The sequence below is a fragment of the Tursiops truncatus genome, chromosome 10 (assembly GCF_011762595.2).
Source record: "Tursiops truncatus isolate mTurTru1 chromosome 10, mTurTru1.mat.Y, whole genome shotgun sequence".
Taxonomy (NCBI): Eukaryota; Metazoa; Chordata; class Mammalia; order Artiodactyla; family Delphinidae; genus Tursiops; species Tursiops truncatus.
This window is the reverse complement of record NC_047043.1, coordinates 60,979,061-61,004,504: the sequence shown is the minus strand read 5'-3', so window position 1 is coordinate 61,004,504 and position 25,444 is coordinate 60,979,061. Positions and strand designations below refer to the sequence as shown.

Here is a 25,444-nt window from a genome sequence, read left to right as displayed (position 1 = left end):
GAGAGGCACAACTGTATCTGCAACATAGAAGAAAAAAAGCTGAGATTAACAAGATTAAATGGTAATATCTATTATATCAGGATGGCGGGTCTGAGTATTTAGAATAATGTTCTCTGTATTCCTGTGTTGGAAATGTTTATAATTTTTTAAAGTATCATATTTAAACTAAAGAGGATAGAGCCTACCTAGGGAAAGTGGATAGAGAAAAAAAAGAGAAGGCAGTCTAGAACAGAATCTGAGGTAGGGTAGACAAATCCCTCGAAAAACACAAATTAAAACTGACACAGAAAAAAAAAATCAGAAGATCTGAATAGCCTTATATCCATTAAAGAAATAGAACTGTAATTTAAAAACTTCCCACAAAGAAAGCTCTAGGTCAAGATACCATCACTGGTGAATGCTATTGAACAATAAAGAAAGAAATAACACTAATAATACACAACACTTTCAGAAAGTGGGAAGAAGGGAAGACTTCCTAGCTTGTTTTATGAGGCTAGCATAAACCTGATATTAAATACAAAGATATTACAAGAAAAGTAAATTACAGGTCAGTGTCTTTCAGGCACATAGGGATACTGACAAATGAATACAGCAATATATACATTCAAAAAAGTACATCACGACCAAATGAAATTTGTCCTAGGAACACAACGTTGGTTTAGCATTTTTAAAAAATCAATCAACATAATACATCACATTAACAGATTAAAGGAGAAAAACCATGTATTGTCTCAATAGATGCAGAAAAGGCATATGACAAAACTCAATACCCATTCATGATAAAAATTCTGAGCGAACTAGGAATACAGGAGTAACCTCATTGTACTGCACTCTGCTTTACTGTACTTCACAGATACTGTGCTTTTTACAAATTGATGGTTTGTGGCAACCCTTCGTTGAGCAAGTCTATTGGCACCAGTTTTCCAACAGCATTATTTTTTAATAAGGTATGTACATTTTTTTAAAGACATAATGCTATCGCACACAACAAACCACAATATAATGTAAACATTACTTTTATATGCACTGGGACCAAAAAATTCCTGTGACTCACTTTATTGCGATATCCACTTTATTGTAGTGGTCTGGAACAAAACCCACACAATCTCTGAGGTCTGCCTTTAAAGCAGAACTTTCCAACCTGATAAGAGTATGCAAAGATGGAGTGGAGCAGGAAAACCTTGTGGAGTAAACTGGGAGGAAGAAACCAAGTTGCAGCAAAAAAAAACCTGGAGAGTGGGTCTCATGCCAAGAGCACAGTCTTTCACAGACGGGGAAATGGTCTACTGTATTACATGCCACTGAGATGAGACAGGATGACAGAGACACATCCAGGGAGGTCACTGGTGGCCTTGAAGAGAGCAGACTTGGTGCAAATGTCACTCCACTTTTTACTTCTCATCTACTGTTCTTATGTGCCTTAGAATGACTTCCATATCTCCATTCAAGAATTAAGCAAATCAGGGGGCTTCCCTGGTGGCGCAGTGGTTAAGAATCCTCCTGCCAATGCACGGGACACGGGTTCGATCCACGGTCTGGGAAGATTCCACATGCCATGGAACAACTAAGCCCATGCACCACAACTACTGAGTCTGTGCTCTAGAGCCCGCGAACCACAACTACTGAAGCCCGCATGCCTGGAGCCTGTGCTCTGCAACAAGAGAAACCACCGCAATGAGAAGCCCGCGCACCGCAACAAAGAGCAGCCCCCACTCTCCGCAACTAGAGAAAGCCCGCGTGCAACAACAAAGTCCCAGTGCAGCCAAAAATAAATAAATTAATTTTTTAAAATAATAATAAAAAAAGAATTAAGCAAATCAGGGACTTCCCAGGTGGTGCAGTGGATAAGACCCCGTGCTCCCAATACAGGGGGCCTGGGTTCAATCCCTGGTCAGGGAACTAGATCCCACATGCATGCCGCAACTAAGAGTTCACATGCCACAACTAAGGAGCCCACGTGCTGCAACTAAGGAGCTGGCAAGCCGCAACTAAGAAGCCCACCTGCCACAACTAAGGAGACCACGTGCTACAACTAAAAAGCCGGCGAGCCACAACTAAGGAGACTAGCTGCCGCAACTAAGGAGCTCACCTGCCGCAACTAAGACCCAGCACAACCAAATAAATAAATAAATCTTAAAAAAGAAAAGAATTAAGCAAATCTACCAACAAATTAACAAATTATAGAAAAAGGCAAGCTTACTGAATTTTTCCTAGGCCTACTGACTGATTTTGAACCTAAGACTCCAATACTACTATATAATACAGTAGAAAGGCCGGTGTTTGGAAAAGCTGGTGCCCAAGGGCTATGTACCGAATGAATTAATCAATATACATGTCAGACGTTGCTATTGCAGAGCAGATATTCCTTCCCTCCTTAGAGTAAGAATCACTGAACCTGACCTGAATCCCAATCCCTGGGACTAGTCCTGACATTGGGAGAGAAGGATTTTAAAACAACAAGAAGCTCAACAGGCTTTCACACTGTTGACCATTACAGAGATTTGCTTCTTTGTTGCCATTACCACTTAGAAATGGCTGGACAAGTTTTCACCATATTTGGCAGTTATTTTGGGGATGATCTGACTTAAATATGGGCTATGAAAATTAACAAGAAATTAAGTTCAAGAGAGCCTGGAGGATACCCGCCCCCCTCCAAGATAGCTTATCATCTTAAAGAGAGCAACTGAAACTGAGGAACAGAGGGAACCCTAGGTGCCTGCTGGTCACAATGACTAAGATACCATAAACCAAAAAACAAAGAGTGGTTTTAGGAACCAACCGAGTCACAGGATAGATAATACAAATAGCAGGTGATGATTTGCAGTCTAGTTACTTCTCAGAAGGCAACTCCATGCAGCAGGCCCCAAGCAGAAGAGAGCAGATTCATTTATTAAATGAATTAGATTTCATTTCATTTATTAAATGACTTCCCAGAGTAAGTCAGATCAGTATAAATAATAATCAGGGCTACCACTTATTAAGGGACTATTATGTGCCAGACACATGTACTATCTCATTTAACCCACACAATGACCCAGGAGGGAAAAATAATTATTATTATATTATTATCCCTATTTTAAAGACAAGGAGAGTGGGATTCACAGACATTAAATGACTTGTGCAGGGTCACTCAGTGAGAAAGTGGTACAATGGGGTTCAAACCTGGGTTGCCCAGTCCCTGGGTCCAGCCTGACCTTGGGCTTCAGTTACTGTAAGGGACTCCATTTTGTCTTTTGGGCCTAAGCTGCCTACAAGGGTCCCAGTATCTCTGGGCCTGGGGTTCTGCCTTGAGCCTTCTCTGTAACGTCTCACCCACCCAAGGGAATTAGCGTCCCACTTACATCCCCTCAACCACTTATCCGCTAATGTATCACAAATGTACAGTTTTGCTGTAAAAGTTTAATCTTCAGCAACTGGCCTGTACTCACTAATTTTCCAAAATAAGTTGGCCTAAGTAAAAAAAAAAAAAAAAAAAGATAAATCTAGTTGAAGAAACACAGATATTATACTTCATGACAAGAGTCAATTTATTCTGCACCACCTCTTTCTAATAAACATTGCAGAAGTGATGGAAAGCAGTATCTGGGAAAAATAATACCTCGCATAGCCCAGGGAGACATCCCTGTAGAAGGCAAATCTCTGAATCTGACAGTAAAAGTCATTAACTCTTCAAGTGACAAAGAGACATTATACCCTGACTTCCTTTTTAGGAATACTTCTTGCTGCCAATGTCAGTTCAGCACAAATTTTCAAACCAATTATGACAATGGATTCACGTACCTTTCTAAAAGAAAATCTTGATAAAGGACTGGGAGGGGGCAGATACCCTTTACATAGACCCTGAGAGGTTAATAATAGCAACAGCCAGTGGCAGTGCCAGTAAATGTTTAACAATCAACTCTCTGGCAGAAAAAGCCCTGATTTGTAGGCTTTGCTGATTTCCATGATGTAAATACTCCCACCATGGTGGATTTCAAGCTACTAAGGTGACAAATAATTAACATGAAGTTGGGCAGACATGCCCACAGCTCTCAGGAGCTGGTACAAGCAGGCTCCAGCCCTCCACTGGCAATGCTAATATTTACTAGTTACGTACTTATGTGCCAGCTATGCGCTAAGTGCTTCATAGTCATCCTCTTTCAATCCCTGTAACAGTTCAATGGGCAGGTACTATTTTATCCCCATTTTACAGATGAGAGAAAACTAGGTATTAGAGACGTTAATTTAGTAATTAGTCAAAAGTCGAATAGCTACTAAGTGTTAAGGGCTAGCATTCAAATGCTGGCCATCTGGTTCAACGGTCCATGCTCTCAGCCTCTCTTTAATCCTGCCTCTCTCTGTAAGGTGTTAAAGAAGCTGCTATGATCACTGCCACCTCATCTTACAGATGACGTGTTGGTAAAGAGTACAGCGCAGGCTCTGGGGTAATTGGCAGTGGGGTGAAGGCGTCTACCAACATCAGACATGCAAGGTTTCTTCTCCTCCTCTCCCAGGAAATTTCACCTTGTCCTTCAAGGACAGATGCTCCCTCTTTAGCGGAGCCTTCCCCAACTCCCGCAGAGCTGTTACTCCCCACATATTTTTTTGTTAGGAAAATTTTACTTTTTCCATTACAAAATAAATACATGCTCATTAGAGAATACAGAAAATATCAAATACAAGGAGAAAAATCTCTTGTGGTCCCACTTCCTACTCACAGCATTTGTTCCTCATTTCTACTATTGGATTCATTCCCCTGTTCAATGTTTGTCTATTTATGGGTGTCAGCCCCACTGGACTGTGAACTCCTCCTGAGGAGATATCATGTGGTACCCACATTTGTAACCTCCTTCCACTGCATCCACACCCCACCTCCCTCCCTAGCACAACATCCAACACACGGCTGCCCCCCAATTAATCTGGATGCTTTATTATGTCCTCCAATTCATGAGAGGAAACCCTGAGCTTTTCACGTTTATCTTCAAAGCTGTCCTAATCTTAACTAAGATTGGTTTTCTTCCTTTGTCCTACATTCTTATTGTCCTGAGTCAGGCAGGAAAGTGCTATTCCAGCAGGCATCTTGCCTTACCTGCATCCCTCTCATCTTCTGGAAGCGTGCAATGGTGTCGCTGATGGTGTACACACGCACGTGGCCCATGTGCAGCTTGCCGGAAGGATAAGGGAACATGGAAAGCACGTAAAACTTGGGCTTTGATTTCTAGGAAAGAATGACAAAAAAATGACAATGAGTATTTATTAAGCATTCACGGGGAAACCCGCATGCACATAATATTTTGGCATTTTACTCAAGGTAATAATTTAACATTTTTAAAAGTTTTCTTTTAAAAAAAACCGTTCCCATAAGGTAAACTGACAAAAATGCCTAATACCAAACTTCAAAGCCCTGGCTTAACCTAAAGAATGTCCAAAATAATGCCAAACAACCTCAAAGTCCTATTACCCATATGTATTTTTAAATCTGTCTTTTTCTCTTTTAAAAGCTTCTCTTTTAGGACAGCTATCTAGGTCTTAAAGAACTATATGTTTTTCCAAATGAAGCTCTGACACATATGTCCATATAATTCAAGGAAACAATAGTGAATCACAGAGATGTGACATGTCTAAAAATGGAGCCCCTCCCTAAATTCCCTGTAGCTGCATGCAGACTTGGATTGAACAGTACGAGCAGGGTCCTCAGGCAGCGGTTCAGGTCCCGGGTTTTCTGCTGTATTGTGAGCTTATCTTTCAACAGAAAAAGTTGAAATGGTAAGGTAATGAGAAAATTTTAGCTATTTCCCAGGGGGTGATCTACAGGCAGCCTCAGGCCAGGGTTACATAACTCTCCAACTTCCAAAGACGCGGCTTCATCTCGAGAAACACAGAAAAAAGGTAAATGCATTGGAACAGAATGAACACAGGGCGGGAGGTCCTCACAGGAACACTGACTTTTGGCACCTTAGTGCTTCCACAGTAAAATGGTGAATGCTGTCATGAGTTTGTGCACATGAGGGGAAAAGGCTCCACAGGAAAGGTGGTATCATTTAATTGATTCCTTACTGGGGACCTATTGTTCAAGGGCAAGGACCATGTTTTAATCATCCCTCCCCCCAACCCCACCTTCCCGGCTGCCCACCTCCCAGTTTAATAAATGTTGGATAAATGTTTGTCGGCCTTTGTGCTCTGAAGCCTGATAACAGGCCTCTGCAGTGCACTTATTACTGAAGGGCACTTTTCCCAGCACACTTCACCAATCCTATCCAAGTGACAGGAATGTTCCCCCTCTCCAATCTCAAATCCTCCCATGGGGGAGAAGGGGTGCCTCTGAAGAAAGGAAGAGAACAGGTAACTGCTTCTGTTTAGTCACTAAGGGTCTGGACTGTCTGATGTTATCATTACTTTTTTGCCACCTTCTATTTCTCTCTTTCTGTCCTTACTCCCTTCCATGAGCGCTACTAGAGTTCTTTAAGCCTTTGCTTCTTCAAAATGAATGAAAACAAATGCAAGACAGAATATTCATAACCACTCTTTTGGGTATGTGTGTGGACTGGGGAGGTATTTTTTGGTAAGTATTTGCATGACTGATAATTGACAGCCAACTGTAATCAGGGGAACAGAAGAAACCAGAAATCAGATTCTTTCCAAATCTCATTCGACCCCTTGCTTTACACTTCCTTCAGCAAAGAAGTTAAACAAATCTTTAGCAGGGCCCCTAAAGGGTGGCAAAACAGACCAGAGTGGCACTTTTCTCTGTACTGCCCATCTTCTGGAAATCACCCACTGAGTGGTAAGTAAAGGTGCCTGAAGGAAGAGAAGGGAAAAGTGAATAAATAAGAAGTTTGGATAATACATAAACTTGGAAATCTGGAATACTGAAGTGACAGCTGCTGTTGATTTCTAGAAATGGATGGAAAGCCCCACGTTGATCATGCACTTTAATGTGGATCCATAACTCTTAGGAAAACCTCAGGAGCATGAGAGAGGACTTGAGATTCAGGAGTTAGTGGGGACTTAGGACTTTCCTTCTTTAAGAAGGCAAGTGACAGACAATCCTCTCAGCTTGTAAACAAATCCCTCAAAGGAAGTACAAGACCTCGTTCTGATACTTGGTGCAGAATCGGAAATAAGCAGACTACCCACTCGATTCAAACATTACTCATTGCAATGGATTTGGCCTACTGCCTTTCCTTTGGGAATTTTTAGGGACATGGGAAAACAGCTGTTACAGAGTTCTTTGGGACCTGAAAAAAACAACAAAATCCTTGATATAAACTATTTCTAGTTTTTCATTTTAAAGTTTTTACATTAAACCTATTTTTTATCATAATCACTTTGTTTTCATTATAGTGACATATATTTTAAAATGATGTTTATTTAACAATGTTGCCCGAAACATTTTCCACATATAGCTTCTTCATTAACATATCCATTTTGTATGTCTATCCAACAAAGATTAAATTTATAGCAAAATCAAGGGATTCATTACATACTAGCTAAGCAGAACTACAAAACTGAGTTTACAGAATATATATAGAAAAGTATTGGGCTTCCCTGGTAGCACAGTGGTTAAGAATCCACCTGCCGGGCTTCCCTGGTGGCACAGTGGTTGGGAGTCCGCCTGCCGATGCAGGGGACACGGGTTCGTGCCCCGGCCCGGGAAGATCCCACATGCCGTGGAGCGGCTGGGCCCGTGAGCCATGGCCGCTGAGCCTGCGCGTCCGGAGCCTGTGCTCCGCGGTGGGAGAGGCCACAACAGTTAGAGGCCCGCGTACCGCAAAAACAAAAAAACAAAACAAAACAAAAAAAGAATCCACCTGCCAATGCAGGGGACACAGGTTAGAGCCCTGGTCCGGGAAGATCCCACATGCCACAGAACAACTAAGCCCATGTGCCACAACTACTAAGCTTGCGCTCTAGAGCCCGTGAGCCACAACTACTGAGCCCGTGTGCCACAACTACTGAAGCCCACGCACCTAAAGCCCACGCTCTGCAACAAGAGAAGCCACCTCGATAAGAGGCCCGCGCACCCCAACGAAGAGTAGCCCCCGCTCGAAGCAACTAGAGAAAGTCCGCACGCAGCAATGAAGACCCAACACAGCCAAAAATAAATAAATAAATAAATAAATAATTTTTTTTAAAAAAGAAAAGTATTGCTAGCAAAACTCTTTACTATTCATGAATATTTTTATTTATTGCAGAAAAGGTATTCAGCTTATTGCCTGACCCTGCCTTTTGCTTTTCTGTGTGAATTAAGTCATTTTCCTCTGTGACAATGAAATGAGTTCTATCTCTGGGAGTGGAAAGCAGGAATTACGGGAGTTTATACTATAATTGAGTAGGAATCTGATTGAAAGGGAAATTTTCATAATTATATAAAAGTGTAAGAATTTAAGCCTTTAAAAAGAAATTAAGATTGGAAGCGATAGAAAAAGGATGGTTTTTATAAGTGGGTCCTATTATTTTTGTCAGCTTCTAACATCAGGAGAAAGATAACTTCTGCCTCTTTATAGATCATGCTCTGAAGCTGTTGCTGAGTCTAGAGGATGGAGGGGGAAGGACCACTCAATAGGAGCCTGCAGCCTGGGATCTGGTCGAGCTTTGACACTAGCTGTGAGACCTTAGGCAAATTCTTTTGTCTTTCTGGCCTCGGTTTACAATCTGTAAATCAAAGGCAAGGCAAAAGAAGGTTCCTGGTGAAAGCATGAGTTTAGAAATCAAACGTGTCTGGGTTTGAGTCCTGGGCTCTGCCACAAATGAGTTGTGCATCTCAACAAGTTACCAAACCTCCCTCTGAGCCTGTTTTCTTACCCCCAAAATGAGGATAATATTACTCACCCCCAGGGTTGATTCAGGATTTAAATGAGATAATCAATGGAAAGATGGTGGCTGACATAGTAAAATGCTCATTAAATGGAAGTTCTTTTTGTAATGATGATTATGATGATGATGGCAAAATATTCAGCATCTAGAAGCTCATTCAGGTGGATTTCAAATGTAGCTCTAATACCAGAGGGAGGTTGATTATAGATTCTTCAAAATCCACCAGCATCTAGTCATATTCTCATTCCTGACAAAGACACACCACACATTTTTATCCTCTTTCAGTTTATAAAATGGGTTCAGTCATATTTTCTCATTTGATTTTCAAAGCAATCCTGTGAGATAAACAATGCAAAGAATCTGAGGATCAAAGAGGTTAAACGATGCTGATGAGATCACACCGATTTGGGGGCAGAGCCAGTATTACTGCTCAGGCTCCCGATCCAGTGCTCTCTCCACTTTGCCGTTCCCTGATTCAAACCCTCATAGAATGCCACCAGGGGATGACCCAAAATGTCCCTCAAGCTATTTATCCAACTAGTGAAACACAGTTTATTTTGATCCATTTAAGTTTTTACACAACCATACGCTTAAGAATGCAATGTCACAAGAAGAAAAAGCTACAACTTCAAAATGTTTGGAAGTGACTAAATTTAAACCAAAAGAAAAAAAGCTAATTTTATGCTCCTCATTGAGAATTAAACTGCTCCCTAAGGTCTGCTTCCAAAATACATTTAGTTACATTAGTCTGGTCATGTTGCCACAAAGAATTTTCACTTCCTAATAAGGTAAAAGTCAAGCTTTTATTGTATAATTATGCAATATATTTAAACCTTGCTTTTTATCATTTCACGTGTTACACATTACATCTCTTTAAAGACCAGATTTTCTTTGTAACTAATGCCGAAAACCATCCTTCAGTTTAATACAAATAGCTACCCACCCACATTGTTCATAATGATCAATCTCATAGAAAGAATGAGTCTGATAAGAGTGGAGAATCAGGAAAGGCGATTCAAGCAGTGTCATCTTGTGCAGATATATATTTACTCAACTGCTTGCCTTTGGCCTAATCTCTTTAATTAAACATAAAGGGTCAGCATTATTTTACTGGTAACTATTATGAAAGGATGGTCAGAACTTAAGAGTAAAACTCTATTTTATAGTCCTGTGCTCTGATCAGATTCAATATTTCATTCAACAAATCATATCTTCCATTTGTCATTTTGACCAATATCGAGAGGTAAGGGTTAATGCATCCAAGACTGATCCCCAGCAGGTTGGTCTCCCAGAGAAGGAGCTGGCCTCCAGCAGAGAACTCCATGGAAAGTCGCTACAGCCAAGTGCTTAAGACAATTCAGGTAGAGCGCTGAGCTGGTGCAGACAGACCAAAAGCCAAGGGTCCCCTAACTTATATAGCTGCAACCATGAGGTTGGACCCCAGTCCCAGATCACATCTGGGAAGGGCTGGTACCTCCCAAGCCATGATGGCAGAAAAGGGCTGGAGGCCAGCGTCCTGGGAGGAGAGAGGGAGGTACTTCTCAGAATATGCAGGAGCTTAAAAGTTCCACAGCTGAGGGGCCCAGGTGCCTCTCCTAGCGTCTCCTATCTGACCCTGCTGGATCCCTGTGTGCTGCCCCACCATGCAGTGGACCACAGAGGACCTGACATCTGCTGTGGCTCCAGTAAATGCTGCTCCAGAATGCCCAGTGTGGCACCATTTGCATGCACCTTGTTTGTATGTGCACCACACTGAAACTCCTCCAAGCACCAGGTTGGTCTCATCCCAGTTACCCCTCACAAGCATCCTGGGAAGCAGGTGAGCACTACTATTAACAATGCCCGTTTTAGATAAAAAAAAGTTGAAGCCCAGAGAGATTCAGAAATTTGGCTCAATGTCACATACTCAATAACTTATTTGAATTCAGGCAGTCTCACCCCAGTCCAAGCTCTTAGTCCCTCTTCTCTACCCTTTCAGCGTCTCTTAGAATACTCATGGGACTTCCTTGGTGGCGCAGTGGATAAGACTTCAAGTTCCCAGTGCAGGGGGCCCGGGTTCGATCCCTGTTCAGGGAACTGGATCCCACATACATGCAGCAACTAAGAGCTCGCATGCCACAACTAAGGAGCCTACCTGCTGCAACTAAGACCTGGTGCAACCAAAAAAAAAAAAAAAAAAAATATATATATATATATATATATATATATATATATATATATATAAAAGAATACTCACATCAGCTTCTGAAATTTTGGAGGCCTGTTCTTTTATTCGTTGATGCCACCATTTCTCCACATCCTTTCTTGTCTGCAGCGTATACTCTTTGGTCCACTTTCCCGTGGCACTGTAAATACCTCTGGAACATCCTGGAATCACTCTCCTTCCCCATTTGATGACATCTGGACCATCACGTAGCTGCCTTTTCAGAAGAGAGGCATATAAACCCAGCCTCTGCCAAGAAGGAGCCATTCTTCAAAAGGAGGGAAGGCCCTGAAAGAGAGGGCAGAAAGCACACCGTGTGAGCCGCCCGGAACCTCCCCGAGCTCATCCTTCCATTCAGCACAGCCAGCGCTCCCCGCCCGTCCACATGCTTTCCTCTTATTCTGATGACTTCTTCCCCTGAAAAGAATATTTCAGAAGTGCAATTGAGCTAAACACAAACTTCTTAATTGGAAAATATTAAACGTGTTCGATGCTCCCAAACAGCAAGATACAAAAGCCCCATAGGAACAAAAGGAGACCACCACCTGGGCCAGCTCCTGCTGCAACCTCACAGCTTGCTTGCGTGGGAAGCAGCAGAGCCACCTCCGGCCCTCGCCTTTAGGCCAGCCTAGGGTCTGTACAGGAGGCTTTAATTCCCATTGTCCAGGCTTCAGAAGAGCTCTAAGCACATCTGGGCTTGGCCTTAGGCTCAAGTATCAGAAGAGATCTGAACACAGGTCTCCCAGGAAGATCGGAGACTCTGAGCTAAGATTAGCGTTCTTCATACATACTACAAGCTAAGTATACTCAGTAGGCTGAGCCAGGAAATAACCATTATTTAGAAGACTGCTTATCCATTTAGTTCTTCATTCACCTACTAAATATTTATTGAGTGTCACTAGGTCCACACACTATTCTAGGCACTGGGGATAGAGCAGTGAACAAAAACAAAGTCCCTTCTTTCATGGCACTTATATACTAGTAGAGAAAAGCAGATAAGAAACAAACAAATAAATATATAACATGTGGAACAGTGATGAGTGTTATGGTTTTCTGGAATACAACCCACAGGTTGGGGCCCACTAAGACATCTAGCTGCGAATCAAAATTCAACTTTAATGTTTCATTGGTTTCCTCCAAAGGTGAATTCCAAAAATGACCTCATAGAAGTTTCATGTTTTATCACTGTGTTAAAGCCTAAGGTGACAGTTCATCAAATATTTAAGATTTATGACTAAATAGCCTAAACTTTCTGCCTTCCTGCATAAGAGCATTAGCTATAGTGCAGAAACAGACAAAAACAGACCTTTCAAAACCAGAGAGAAATTAAGGAAGAAACTGGCACTCTGAGCTGGCATTAATTCTTTTTTGTTTTGTTTTGATTTGATTTGAATTTTATTTTATTTATTATTATTTTTTATACCACAGGTTCTTATTAGTTATCTATTTTATACATATTAGTGTATGTATGTCAATCCCAATCTCCCAGTTCATCACCTCCCCCCACCCCCCGCTTTCCCCCCTTGGTGTCCATACGTTTGTTCTCTACATCTGTGTCTCTATTTCTAAGCTGGCATTAATTCTTGATCCTCTCAAAATTTTTGTTTCGATGCTGGTTAGCCATTGTGAAAAAAGAAATACCAAAGAGTGCAGACAGATCACCAATATGAGCAATATGAAGGAAGGAATCTTAATTTCACTTAAAATTCTAATCCTGTCTCTATAACTTTCTTATACTATGCACCAAATTATAAAAAACGTATAACAACATTCCCTGTCTACATAACAATAAGCTTTCTAAAAATGTTTACATAATACCTGGCTCACTAATAACCTTTCCTGTACATAAACCAATGGTATAGACTAGAGAATTCTGAAATGGATCTGGGTATTTTAAAGAACTTAAAGTTCATAAAGCAAAAAGCACAAATAGATTAGAAAGTGATAGACTATTCAATGAATGGGGGACCGATTCAAATTAGAGCCCCACCTCAAACCAAAAAGCAGAGTAAATCCCACATAGATTAAAGAATTTTTAAAAATACCATAAAACAAGAAAAAATATAGATGAGTATGTACTAATTTTGTAAAAGGTGCAGGATGTTCTGTCCTAAGCATAAAAGCAATGGAAGATTTCATAAAGGAAAATATTAATAAAACTCTCTAAAAAATGTAAAATACCTGCATATCAAAACCACCACGAACAAAATTAGAAAGCAAACAACAAGCTGAGAGAAAACTGCCAAAACTACAACAAAAGATTACCCTTCTCTATAAAGCGTTCACATATGAGAAGAGAAAGAGTAACAACCTAATTTTAAAAATTGGAGACGGAGAAAAGAGGAAATACAAACTGGCTAACAAATACCTGAAAAAGAATGACTTTACAACTAATCAAAGAAATGCAAATTAAAACAACAAGGAAATATTTTGCTTATCAGATTGGTAAAAACCTGTTATAAAAAGAAATGTGCACTTTTATACACTCCTGGTGAAATGCAAACTGATTCCAACTCCCTGGGGAGCAATCTGGTAATATATGTGTCAAGACCCTTTAAGAAAAGTCCACACCCTTTATGTTAGGGGAACTCAGCCATAAGTGCACTCAGGGCTATGATTTACTGCAGCCCTGGAGCTCAGTCCAGTTCCCTTTCTTTACATCCCAGGCCCTGCTCTGGGACACTCCACCACCAAAGCCCTGATGGACATTGCCTCTTCCTGATAAGGAGCAGCCATTTTATTAGAGGACCATGCCCCTACCATGAATGTGAAAGGTGTGATTCATATCTCGTGCTATGATCAACTTGGCCCTTTTCTTCCTTAGCTCTGTCACATCCAGTTCCTTGCCTAGATGTTTGGAATCTTGTCTCATCTTCCACATCCTTCCAAAGTATCAATCCCCATTACTCCACTCCTCTTTAAGAGTCAGCCCTGATCTCAACCTCACTTAGGGCTTAAGGTTAAGTTTTTTGAGAATGGTGGGGGTAGCGGCCTGTGACCATAGAGGGAGGGGCCTGAGAACTGGACCCAAAATGACAATCATATACGGACAGAGAAACCTAGCAGAGTAGGAAAAAACGGGCAAAGAAACAGAACACAGAGAAGCACACGAGGGCATTAGTGTGCGCCCAAAAGAAAGTGTCCGAGAATGTACCTGGGAAATTAATCTTAAAGGAGCTATGTGCAAAAACAACAACAAAAAACCCCAACTAATTCTCTGTGACCTTAGGAAAATTACTTCCTGCCTAGAAAATCAGCTTCTCCTTAAGATAAAGGGGTAAATCCAGATGCTCTCTGATGACCTTAGAGCCCTAACATGCTGTGACAATGATCTGTGGGTCACAGAGAGGATGTGGGCCAATGGATGTCCTTCGAGTCTAAAGCCTCAGCCCCGGGAGCAAAGATCCAGGGACCAGCCGGGGTAGTGGAGCGGTGGAGAGAGGGAATTGAGTACAAAACTATACGTACATATGCGTTTTTCTGGGAAAGGGTCCAGAGCTGTCAACAGAGTCAGTGGCTCAAAGAATCTGAAGATCGGAATCTCAGAAACTTTTCCAGCTGGGAAACTGCACAGCTCCGAGACCACCAAACCCAGCCCGCACTTTCCCTTCGGCTCCCGGCAAGTCGAAATCTACCAATCCGGGTAAAGGGGAGATCAGGCCTCCTATCTTGCCCCTATGAGCCCGGGTCAGGGGTTTACCTGCTCACAGGCTCTGGCCTGCGGCTCCTTACGCCTCGGTTCCCACCTTAGGCGAACACGGCCCGGCCAGTCACCACGGGCGCCGCCATGTTGGCAGAACAACAACTTTATCGATGGCGGCCACTGCAGACACAGACAGGCGGGGGCGGAGCCGAAAGAGTAAGAGCGCGGCCTGGTCCTGACTCCCGGCATTCCTTGAGGCCGGGGCCGCTGGGCGGTGTCGCGGGTTCCGCTCTTCGGTCACTGGCACCGCCCCCTGGCCCCAAGCCCCGCCCTTGGGCCCAGACCTCCACCCTGCGTCTAGCGGCTGCAAAACTCTGGATATCCAAGGATAAAATTCTTCACAATTGTAGCAGGCGTGTGAAATTCATCAGTTTAGTGTCCCTAGGCGGCACGTGGTGTAAAGACCACTGGAGGAATCCCGAGGCCACGGTTCGAAGTACATCGTAGTTACAGCCTCCTCCTCCTCTCTCAACCTCTTGATCCTTAATGGACCACATGATGGTTAAGCCATCTTCCACCATATCCGTGGTCTAGCTGTGGGAGGGGAATTACCTGGCCAAAGTTGGAGGTAAAGTGTGCTTTCCTCACCTGATACTTGGGCTGGGAGTCAGGAAAACATGATGCCTGACCACCCACTTTCCTATTAGAGTTTATGTATTCCACCCTGTAACCTCCCCATCCCTGGCAAGTCTTTCTTGCTATAAATAAATAAATGAATGAATCAATGAATGAATTGCAAAGGAACAGTGGTGTTAAAGTATAATTTTCAAAAACGTAAAACCTGTTTAAAGGAGATTTAGAAGAACACATATATATGGGCAATCAGGAATACTGAAACAAATTTGCTACTTGTGCAAAACTGGTTGATATCATGTAGGACTAGAAAAAGTAATGTTTGAGAGCTATCTTTTTCTACAGGGCTGAAATCACTTGTGCCTCTATCAAATAAAGTTCATCCCATTATTCTGTATTCTACATCTATAGTCTATATCTTAGCTTTTGCAGAGCTGGACAATAGAAGACAAGCAAATGTGCATACCCCACAGCACCAGATAATCCCCAGACCAGTACTCCACCCACACACTAATCTCTCACCAATTTCCAAGTCTTTAACAAAGTTTCCTGACAGTTCGAAATCCAAATACTTTGTTATTCAGTGTACACTTCAGACCAGCATCAGCCTCACTTGGCAATTTGCTAGAAATATAGAATCTCAGGCCCCACCCCAGTCCTGCTGAATTGGACTCCGCATTTTAAGAAACCTCTAGGGAATTCTTAGGCACACTGAAGTTTGAGACTCACTGTCTTAGAATGTGAGAGTTAGAAAGGATCTTGAGAATAGTCCAGCTGGCTCATTTTACAGATGAATAAACTGAGGCCCAATAGAGCTGTCTAGCTCAAGATCACAGCAAATTAGTACAGTCATCCCAAGGTATCCCAGGGGGATACCAGGATCCCAGATCCTGTCCTGGGTCCAGGACCCCTCGAGGATATCAAAATCCAAGGATGTTCAAGTCCCTTCTTAAAATGGTGTAATATTTGCATATAACCTATGCATATCCTCTTGTACACTTTAAACCATCTCTAGGTTATAATACCTATTACAATGTAAATGCTATGTAAATAGTTGCCAGTGTACAGGAAATTCAAGTTTTGCTTTTTGGAACTTTCTAGAATTTGGGGGGGGAATATTTCCCATCTGTGGTTGATTGAATCCACTGATGTAGAACCCGCGGATACAGAGGGCTGACTGTAAAAGATTTGGTATTCAAAACTGGGTCTCTAACCTGCTAAAATAGTGCCCTTCCCAAAGTGCAGAATGAAAGATCATTAGTTGAGACAACTTCCAGGCCAATTCTCTCATTTCGAAGATGAGGACACTGAGGCCCAGAGATTGGCTACAGCTTGCCTGAGGTCACACAGCTAGTTGATGGCAGAGTCAGGATTCCCATCCAGGTCTCCTGATCTCTCCACCCCTGAAACCAGATGCTTAATTTAAATTGACACCATGGAAGCACTGACTCTCATACCAACATACCACACAAGGTAATTCAATCTTCAAGGACTTCATGCTGTATGCACATATAACTAGGGTGCCCTTTCTCTAATTTACCCAAAACACTAAATTCTAAGTAGCCTCTACCCTTATTTTGATTCAAAATACCTCTTTCCTCTTATGAATTAAAGTTAACATTGACATTTCTAGGAGATTATTTCAAATAGAATTTTTCTAAAAGTTCACTTGCTTTACTGGAAAGTTGCTATTTTTACATCAAAGAAGACATAACATGAAAGTAAATTTCTTTCACTCTTAAAGAGCTTGCTACAGAGATACATTATTAAATGAAAGAGACAAGTTGCTGGGCTGTGTAAAATGTTACCCATTTTTGATTTTTTAAAAAGGAAAGGAAATAAATGAAATACATGTGTTAGTATATGCATGAAAAGAAATCTAGAAAAATATGTCTCATACTATTTATTTCCTGTGATGATCTCTAGGGACAGTGGGGTTCTATGGGGCTTTCTTTCTCTTCATGATAGTTTTCTATGTTACTTTTGCTTTTTCTATTAGCTTGTGTGGTAGGCTGAATAATGGTCCCCAAAGATACCTAGGTCCTAATCCCTGGAACCTGTGAATATTATTTTATATGGCAAAAGATACTTTGCAACATGATTAAATTAAAAATCTTGAGATGAGATTATCCTGGGTTATCCTGGTAGGTCCTAAATGCAATGACAGAGAGAGGCAGAGGGAAATTTGAGACAGAAGAAGAGGCAATGTGACCACTGGACAAGATGCTGTGCTGATGGTTTAGAAGATGAAGGAAGGACAATGTGCAAAGGAAAGCAAGGAATGCAGCTCTAGAAGATGAAAAAGACAAGAATATAGATTTCCCCATATGATCCAGCAATTCCATTTCTGGGTAGATACCCAAAAAAACTGAAAACAGGATCTTAAAGAGATACTTGCACGCCCATGTCATAGAGGCATTGTTCACAGTAATCAAAAGGTGGAAGCAACCCAAGTGTCCATCAAGGGATGACTGGATAAACAAAACATGGTACATAAATACAGTGGAATATTATTCAGCCTTAAAAGGAGGGAAATTCTGACACATGCTACAACATGGACAAACCTTGAAGACATGCTAAGTGAAACAGTCACAAAAGGACAAGTATTACATGGTTCCTCTTGTATGAGGTACCTAGAGTAGCCAAAGTCATAGAGACAGAAAGTAGAAGTGTGGTTGCTCAGGGGCTAGGAGGAGGGGGGATGGGGAGTCATTGTTTAACATGTACAAAGTTTCAGTCTGGGAAGATGAAAAGGTCCAGAGATGAATGATGGTGAATGCACAGCCATGTGGATGTATGTAATGCCACTGAACTGTACATTTAAAAATGGTTGAGATGGTAATTTTAAAATTTATTTATTTATTTATTTTTGGCTGTGTTGGGTTTTCGTTGCTGTGCACAGGCTTTCTCTAGTTGTGGCGAGTGGGGGCTACTCTTGGTTGCGGTGCATGGGCTTCTCCTTGTGCTGGCTTCTCTTATTGTGTAGCGCGGGCTCTAAGCATGCGGGCTTCAGTAGTTGTGGCACATGGGCTCAGTAGTTGTGGCTCGCAGGCTCTAGAACACAGGCTCAGTTGTTGTGGTGCACGGGATTAGCTGCTCCGCGGCATGTGGGATCTTCCCGGACCAGGGATCGAACCCGTGTCCCCTGCATTGGCAGGCAGATTCTTATCCACTGCGCCACCAGGGAAGTCCCGAGATGGTAAATTTTATGATTATTTTACCACAATTTAAAAAAAGGAAAGAAAACAGATCCTTTCCTAGAACCTCCCAGAAGGGAGTGGACTTCTATTGACACCTTGATTTTGGCCCAGTAAAACTGATTTTGGATTTCTGACATCCAGAACTATAAGGAAATAAGTGTGTTTTGTTTTAAGCCACCGAGTGTGTGGTAATTTGTATACTATTCAGCTTCTATGACTTTGTATACAGAAAAGATTAAGAAGACTTTTTATTAAATAGAGTGATGCCCATCACCATTTGTTTGATTTCATCTTTATAGGGCATTGTATGTTATTAACATTCTAATTCTTCAGAAAGTTTCTTTACATGGCACCGTCTCATCAAAGGAGCCTAGCTCTCCAGAGTCTCACTCAAACATTATTTGTCTCCTTTGGCCAGGACTCAACTTGAAGAACAGGTCAGGGTCAAACATGCCAGATACCACAGATAATCCTTAAAGAGAAGGAGAGCCTTCTTTCACACTTGAGTAAGCACTGCGAATAGCCGTGATAGTGGACATCCTTGTCTTACTCCCTCGGTCCCTCACTTGGATTGGGGTTGCTTCTAATGCTCTACCTTAACGTATGATGCTTGCTTTAAGTTTTTGGTAAATACTCTTTGTGGTATCCCACCTCCAAGATACCACCAGTACCACTGATAACTCCACCTCCTGGTCTTCACACCCATGTGTATCCCCTCCCATGTTATACTGGGTTGGGTTAGTGTGACCAATAGAATACAGCAGAAATAACTCTATGTACCTAAACTTTCCACATTAGGTTGTAAAAGGCACTGCAGCTCCCATCTTGGTGTGTGTGTTTGTTGCATCACTCACTCAGGTGATGGGGTATGAGGGAGTATGTCATGAGCAAGGCTATAAAGAGAGCTAGGGACTTCCGTGGTGGTCCAGTGGTTAAGACTCCATGCTTCCACTGTAGGGGGCATAGGTTCGATCCCTGGTTGGGGAACTAAGATCCAGCATGCTGTGTGGAGTGGCACGGCCAAAATAAAAACAGAGAGCTACATGGTGAGGAACTACATGGTGAGGAACTGAGGTCGTCTGCCAGCAGCCAGGTCAGTGGGCTTGGAAACAGTTCCTCCAGTCCGGTCAGCTCTTCTAAGACTGCAGCCCCAGGCAACAACTTCACTGAAACAGCACAAGAGACCCTGAGGAGGAACCCCAGCTAAGTCATTCTCAGAAGCTGCATGAGATAGAACATGTTTGTAGTTTTAAGCTGCTACGCTTTGGGATAATTTTTCTCAGCAACAGATAACTAATGCACTCTTTATCACATCAGGAGAGTTTCCTTTAATACCCGGTCTAGGATCCAGTCCAGGGTATACCCTGCATTGAGATACAATTCTTCTTTGTCTCCTCCAATCTGGGACAGCTCCTCCATCTTTATTTGCATGACCTTGACACTTCTGAAGAGTTCCAGTCAGGTATTTTGTAGAATGTCCCTCCTGATTTAATTCACGATTTGTATATGGGGCAGACATGCCACAGAAGTGAAGGCTGAGCCCTTCTTGGTGCATTTTTTAAAAGGAATAGGAAATGCATGAACATGTTTGTAAGGCGGTGGAGATGGTAAAGTCAAAGGAGGAATCAGTGTCGGACATGGAAGGAATGACTGAAAGAGGGAAGCCTGAAAAAGTGAGAGGGGGCAGGATGCCCAGCTCCCAGAGGTGGACTTTCACATTTTACTCTCTGTATTAAAACACTGAAGTTTTTAACAACAGACATGTATTACTTTTGTGATTAAAAAATGAAAAAGACTTGTTTTTTTAAACTCTAGGCTCAATCTTGTTTCAGAAATTATACTACCTTTTCCCCCCATATTGTAAGAGGCTTCTATAGCGTGGAGACTTGAAAATTTTACTTGCCTTCCAACGTATTTACTCATGTTTACTCCTTTAAGAGCCGGCATTCGATCTTTAGCCTGAACTACTGCATACCTCCCATCCCTGTGTCTCCCCCTCCAGCTTCCCGGCATCCTTCTCTGCGTGCTTCTTCTGCCTTGGTTTTCACTATAAGAGCATAAGAGCCAGGCCCTGCATCAGGAAATGGGTGGACAAGGATGAAGAAAACATGCTTCTCTGACCTCAGGGAGACGCTCATCTTCAAATTGCTTCTCTAGTTCTCTCTGCCTGGGTGCCCCTGCCTTTCCTCCCACCTGTGTGCCTTTCATATTATGGTGTCTGATCCTCCAAGTTTCTCTTCTTCTTCTTCTTCTCCTTATCCTTCTTCGTCCTCCTCCTCCTCTCCCTGCTGCTTCCTCTTCTCCCCCCCCCCCAACCCTTCCCTCTCTCACTGTTTTTTCTCTTCCCAACCACCTTATCAGTTGGTCTCTTTCTGGTCCCTCCCACGCCACCTCCTCACCCCCTTCCCACCTCGTCTTGCCCCACCTACTCTGTTGGACCCTACCAAGGTTTAGACATTCCGGATTCATTCAAGTACTATTTTAAAAATTGTAATGACCAATTTCCTGAGTTCTTTGCAGACTCCCTTAACAGCTTTGAGTTTTATTTGAATCACTGAAACTTTACTTCTCTATCCTTTGTTCATTTTCCTTACCTCTTGCACCCTGCTCTGCACTCTCTTTGATTAATACAAAAGCCTGCGTGTCAGGAATTTCCAGGAATAGGAGTCTCCATTTCTTCATTCATTTCTTCCCTTAGTGTAAAAACAAGCTTTTCCCCTGCTTACCTCACTAGGTAAAGCAAACTCACTAGAAATGACCTCGAGGTACAAGAGTAATAAATAATTCCAACTTGACATTTATTTCCATGCTTTTGCGACCTTTCAAAAAAATAAGTCCTGAGGCAGCCATGTAAATTCTTATCTGAGCTGTCACATTTCAGACATTGATTCAGATCTTCTGGGAACAACTTGAAGTCTTCCATTATGAAGGCCAACCCCAAGATTCTTGCTACTGTATACAGGCCTGTTTTTCAATAAAAATGCCCCAGCTGTGATAATCAAGCCACTGAAGGTGTAGATAGGCTTATCATCTATGATTTTTCCCCTTACCTACTCCTTCCCCTTTTCCGATCAATGCTTCTGGACTTCCCTTTAAAAAGCCACCCCTCACCCCAACTCTGAGCCATTTAGTCTTGTGAACTTGACTCCACCCCTCATACCCCAGGTCTGAGGTCTGGCTTAATCCAGTCCAGTTATTCCATCCCCTGACCACAAAGACGGTTGAGGCAGGCACATTATCTAAGCTGGACTAACCAGACGAAAGCATAGGACTTCTGCTGGGAACACTAGAACCCAGATTCTTTTTGCTGCTGGGTGGAAAGAAAAATCTCAGTAATTGCAGCAGCCATCCCAGAACGAGATGGATGAGTCTGCTAAGAATGAAGGCAGGACGCTAAGAGAGGAATTGGGTCCTGGTGCTACAGAAGGATCTGCCAGATCAAACCCTACCTGAAGCCAGCTGTCTCAGAATCTTCTTCCCAACTAGGCCTCAACTTTGGCACTTCTGTGTCTATCTTTGCATGGCTCAATCATAGCAAGAATCCTGCTAAGTCAGTTTAGCCAGACTCCCCCTGCCCGGGGTTCCTCTTCCTCCACCAACCCCCAAGTGATGCCTGATCACCCTGGCCTGCCTTCAGCAAGCATCCTGTTAGGTTGGCTTAGCCAGACTCTCCCCTTACCCTTGATGTTTCCTATTGGTAATTTTCTATCCACTGACCCTCACTCTGCTCCTTGGCTATAAATTCCCACTTCTCTTTGTTATATTCAGAGCTAAGCCTAATCTTTCTCCCCTACTGCAAAACCCCATTGCAGTAGTCCCTACACCTATAGTAAAAGTCTCCCTGAATAAAGTCTGCCTCACTATTTTAACTAGTGTCATGGATAATTTTTTCTTTAATAGTTCTTGCTGACCTGAAAGTTAAGCCTAGCACTGGTGGGTCAAAAGACTCATAATGATCTTTGCAAAGCCAGTGTCCAAGAGATCAGGAACCAAGAACATGGGAGTAGATGCCTTTCTGAAGAGCAGTCTTGGCCTTGAGTGGCCTGGAGCAAAATCAGTACATATTTTCCTAGGTGCCTGATATAAAACAGTACCCGTTTTTGGCATCCCTTCCAGGATACAAAGTTTGCTGAAAGTGACCTCTTTTGTTGACTTTTAAAATTTTATGTCTCCCCCACCCTGCTGCCATGCCTTGCAGTTCTTGAGTGTGTAGGAAAAAACCCACTTGGAGTGACTCACACCACAATTATCCTTGGACACAGAGACAGACCTTGGGATTAAGCTTTTGATCTGTTCATTACAGGGGAGAAAAAACTCCTTTCCACTGCTGCAAATCTCCTTAGGCTTTGTGATTACTTCTAGAAAAAGATAATCTTATTTGAAGAAATACTGAATGTATAAAACAGTACTGAGTTACATTTGACCTGAAGATATTCAGAATTTGTTATTTTTAGTCTAAGAGTGGGTTATGGGTTACTTATATTTATTTGCAGATGTATAAAATGTATCTTGTCCATCTTTTGGTGATATCTGCAATTTTAATAAATAAATGTTAGTAAGATCTTATAGGTCCTATATCCCTGCCATTAATTTGGTGTTTAGTCAGACCATCTCTGGCATCTCTTGTATTCTTGTAGAGGTAATTAGCCCTTGAATTTATGTGTATATGTCTTCTCTTCCCAAGTAGACAATAAATTAATTAAGTCAAGGATCACACTCCTCTGATCCTTGATCAGCAGCATAGTCTTGTACACAGAGGACAGCAAGTTGTGTGTCAGTCCCAACGATCTAGTTTACTGTGTTACAGTCCAAACTGTACAGCAGATAAATAGAGAAAGCACAGGCCTCAGTTTCCTACCCTGCCCAATCTGTGACATGTAGGAGTCGTGTATGGAAAGAATTTAAAAAGTGCCAGGCATGCAGAGGGAGTGTAGGAAGTGGTGGGCTGGTATTAGCAGTAACAATGATGTAACTGCCCTGTAATTACATCATTACGTGGCTGGAAGGACTTGCCGGCATACCCTTAACCTGACAGTGGCTTCCCAGTGGCTGGTGATGAACACACTCCAAGTAGAGAGGATGGCGCCAAATAGTCTGTGCTTTTCCTACTCATCCCCTTGCAGAACAACCAGACTGTGTCTGAGGAGCACCCTGGAGTTCCTTCTTTCTAGTGTCTTCTCTTTTCTCTCCCTCCTCACTCCCTGCGGTCCTTATTACCCATCATGTCCCTCCTCCTCACCCACAGAGTTTCCAGATCTTTAAGACAAACCAGGCTTTCTCTTCCTAATGTTGGTTGCTTTTCATAGCAGTTCATGTTCTTATGCTGAATGACCTCCTTCCCACCAGGGTAGAAGATGAAAAGAATAAAGGGGGAAAAGGGACCGAAAATCCTGCATGGCCAAACAATAACAACGATAAAATCATCATCGTCATCATTGTCACCATCATCATCATCATCTGAATTCTCTACCTGGAGCCCAGAGCGAAAGGAGGGAAGGAGGGGGATGGAAGAAAGAGGAGCTGCACTGAGTTCAAGTGCTTGACCACGGGAGGAGAAAGAAGAGAAAAAAGGGAAACATCTATCTATGAAACAGAAACAGACTCACAGACATAGAGAACAGACTTGTGGTTGCCAAGGGGGAGAGGGGTGGGGGCGGGATGGAGTGGGAGTTTGGGGTTAGCAAATGCAAACTATTACATATAAAATGGATAAACAACAAGGTCCTACTGTATAGCACAAGGAACTATATTCAATATCCTGAGATAAACCATAATGAAAAAGAATACAAAAAATAATGTATATATATGTATAATGAATCACTTTGCTGTACAGCAGAAATTAATACATTGTAAATCAACTATACTTCAATTTAAAAAAAATCTTAAAAAAAAGGAAAGGAGGAAGAAGAGGAAGACAAGAAAGAGAAAGAGGAGAAGTTGGAGGAAGGAGAGAAGGAGGAGGAGATTGAGGAGAAGTACATGGAAGAACAAGTGGGAGCCTTGGGATGGGGCAGGCAATAAGATACTATCCCTGGCTCTTGGCCCAGGGTAGCAAATACCATTCTAGAGTCTGCAAAGGGTTGAAAACAGAAGATGACACCTCAGTGCAGTTTATGAGTCAACTGAACTATTCTGCAGCCATTTAAATCTGGACACCCTGTCCCCAAAAAGAGAAGGAGAATGCTGAAAGCCTTCAATTACAGAACCCTTGTTACAGGCCAGGTACTGTGCCAAGCTGGGTGGCGGCAAGCAAGCTGTTTCTCCTCTCTAGTCTTTAGGCTCTTCATCTGTAAAGAGACAGAGGTGGTGCCTACCTCATAGATTTGTTGTAAGGATTGAGAGAGAGAACGCATATAAAGTGGTTAATGGCAGCCCCTTAGGGGCGGCGGTGCTGCTTCTTACAGGAGGTGTGCGTGGGACAGGTAGGGAAACCTTTCCAGTGTGTAGATCCCATAAAAGTGTAGGCCACTTAGTGCTGATAAATTGCAAAGAGGTATATATTCAATCCTCTTCTTTTGGTTCAGTCCCCACATCATCTCCAAGGTATGAAACAGGGACATTGTCCAGGTTAGTTAAACCTTTGTTCTCAGACATGTACATGCATATGAATCACCCAATGATCAGAAAGTCTGGGGTGTGCCTGAGGTTCTGCATTTCTAGCAGGCTCCCAGGAGATGCTGATACTGCCAGCCCATGCACTGCACTGTAAGCGGTAAAGAGCTAATCAATAGCTTTGGTGTGATAGTGTCAATTGAAACATGAAAGCAATGCAGAAACCAGACAAGATACATGACCACAGCTTTACTTCCTAATACTTATTCTCTTAATTTGAGGAGAAAACTCCCATCTGAATGAGTGGGAAGGAAGGAAGGAAAGAAGGAAGGAAGGAAGGAAGGAAGGAAGGAAGGAAGGAAGGAAGGAAGGGAGATGAAATGAAAATGAATTACTGCTAAGGCCATACAGTAAAAG

General features: G+C 42.4%; 1 protein-coding gene across 22 annotated transcripts in view; it reads right to left on the bottom strand.

The window, feature by feature from the left end:
- The window catches only part of LARS2 (leucyl-tRNA synthetase 2, mitochondrial), a 279,513-nt gene that overhangs the window by 156,349 nt on the left and 97,720 nt on the right, over nucleotides 1-25,444 (bottom strand). For 16 of the 22 annotated variants that reach the window (XR_012334582.1, XR_012334581.1, XM_033864716.2 and 13 more), the window contains 2 exons: nucleotides 11,033-11,287; nucleotides 5,069-5,197 (listed from right to left, as the gene is read on the bottom strand). Coding sequence is in view for 18 of the 22 variants with exons in the window: in XM_033864716.2 (XP_033720607.1) it covers nucleotides 5,069-5,197; nucleotides 11,033-11,266 (363 nt within the window). In the remaining 4 variants the exon portion in view is untranslated. Of the gene's footprint in view, nucleotides 1-5,068; nucleotides 5,198-8,811; nucleotides 9,132-11,032; nucleotides 11,288-14,467; nucleotides 14,603-14,699; nucleotides 14,853-25,444 lie in introns of those variants that run through there. The other 6 variants (XM_033864717.2, XM_033864718.2, XM_019946729.3 and 3 more) reach the window with 4 other exon arrangements.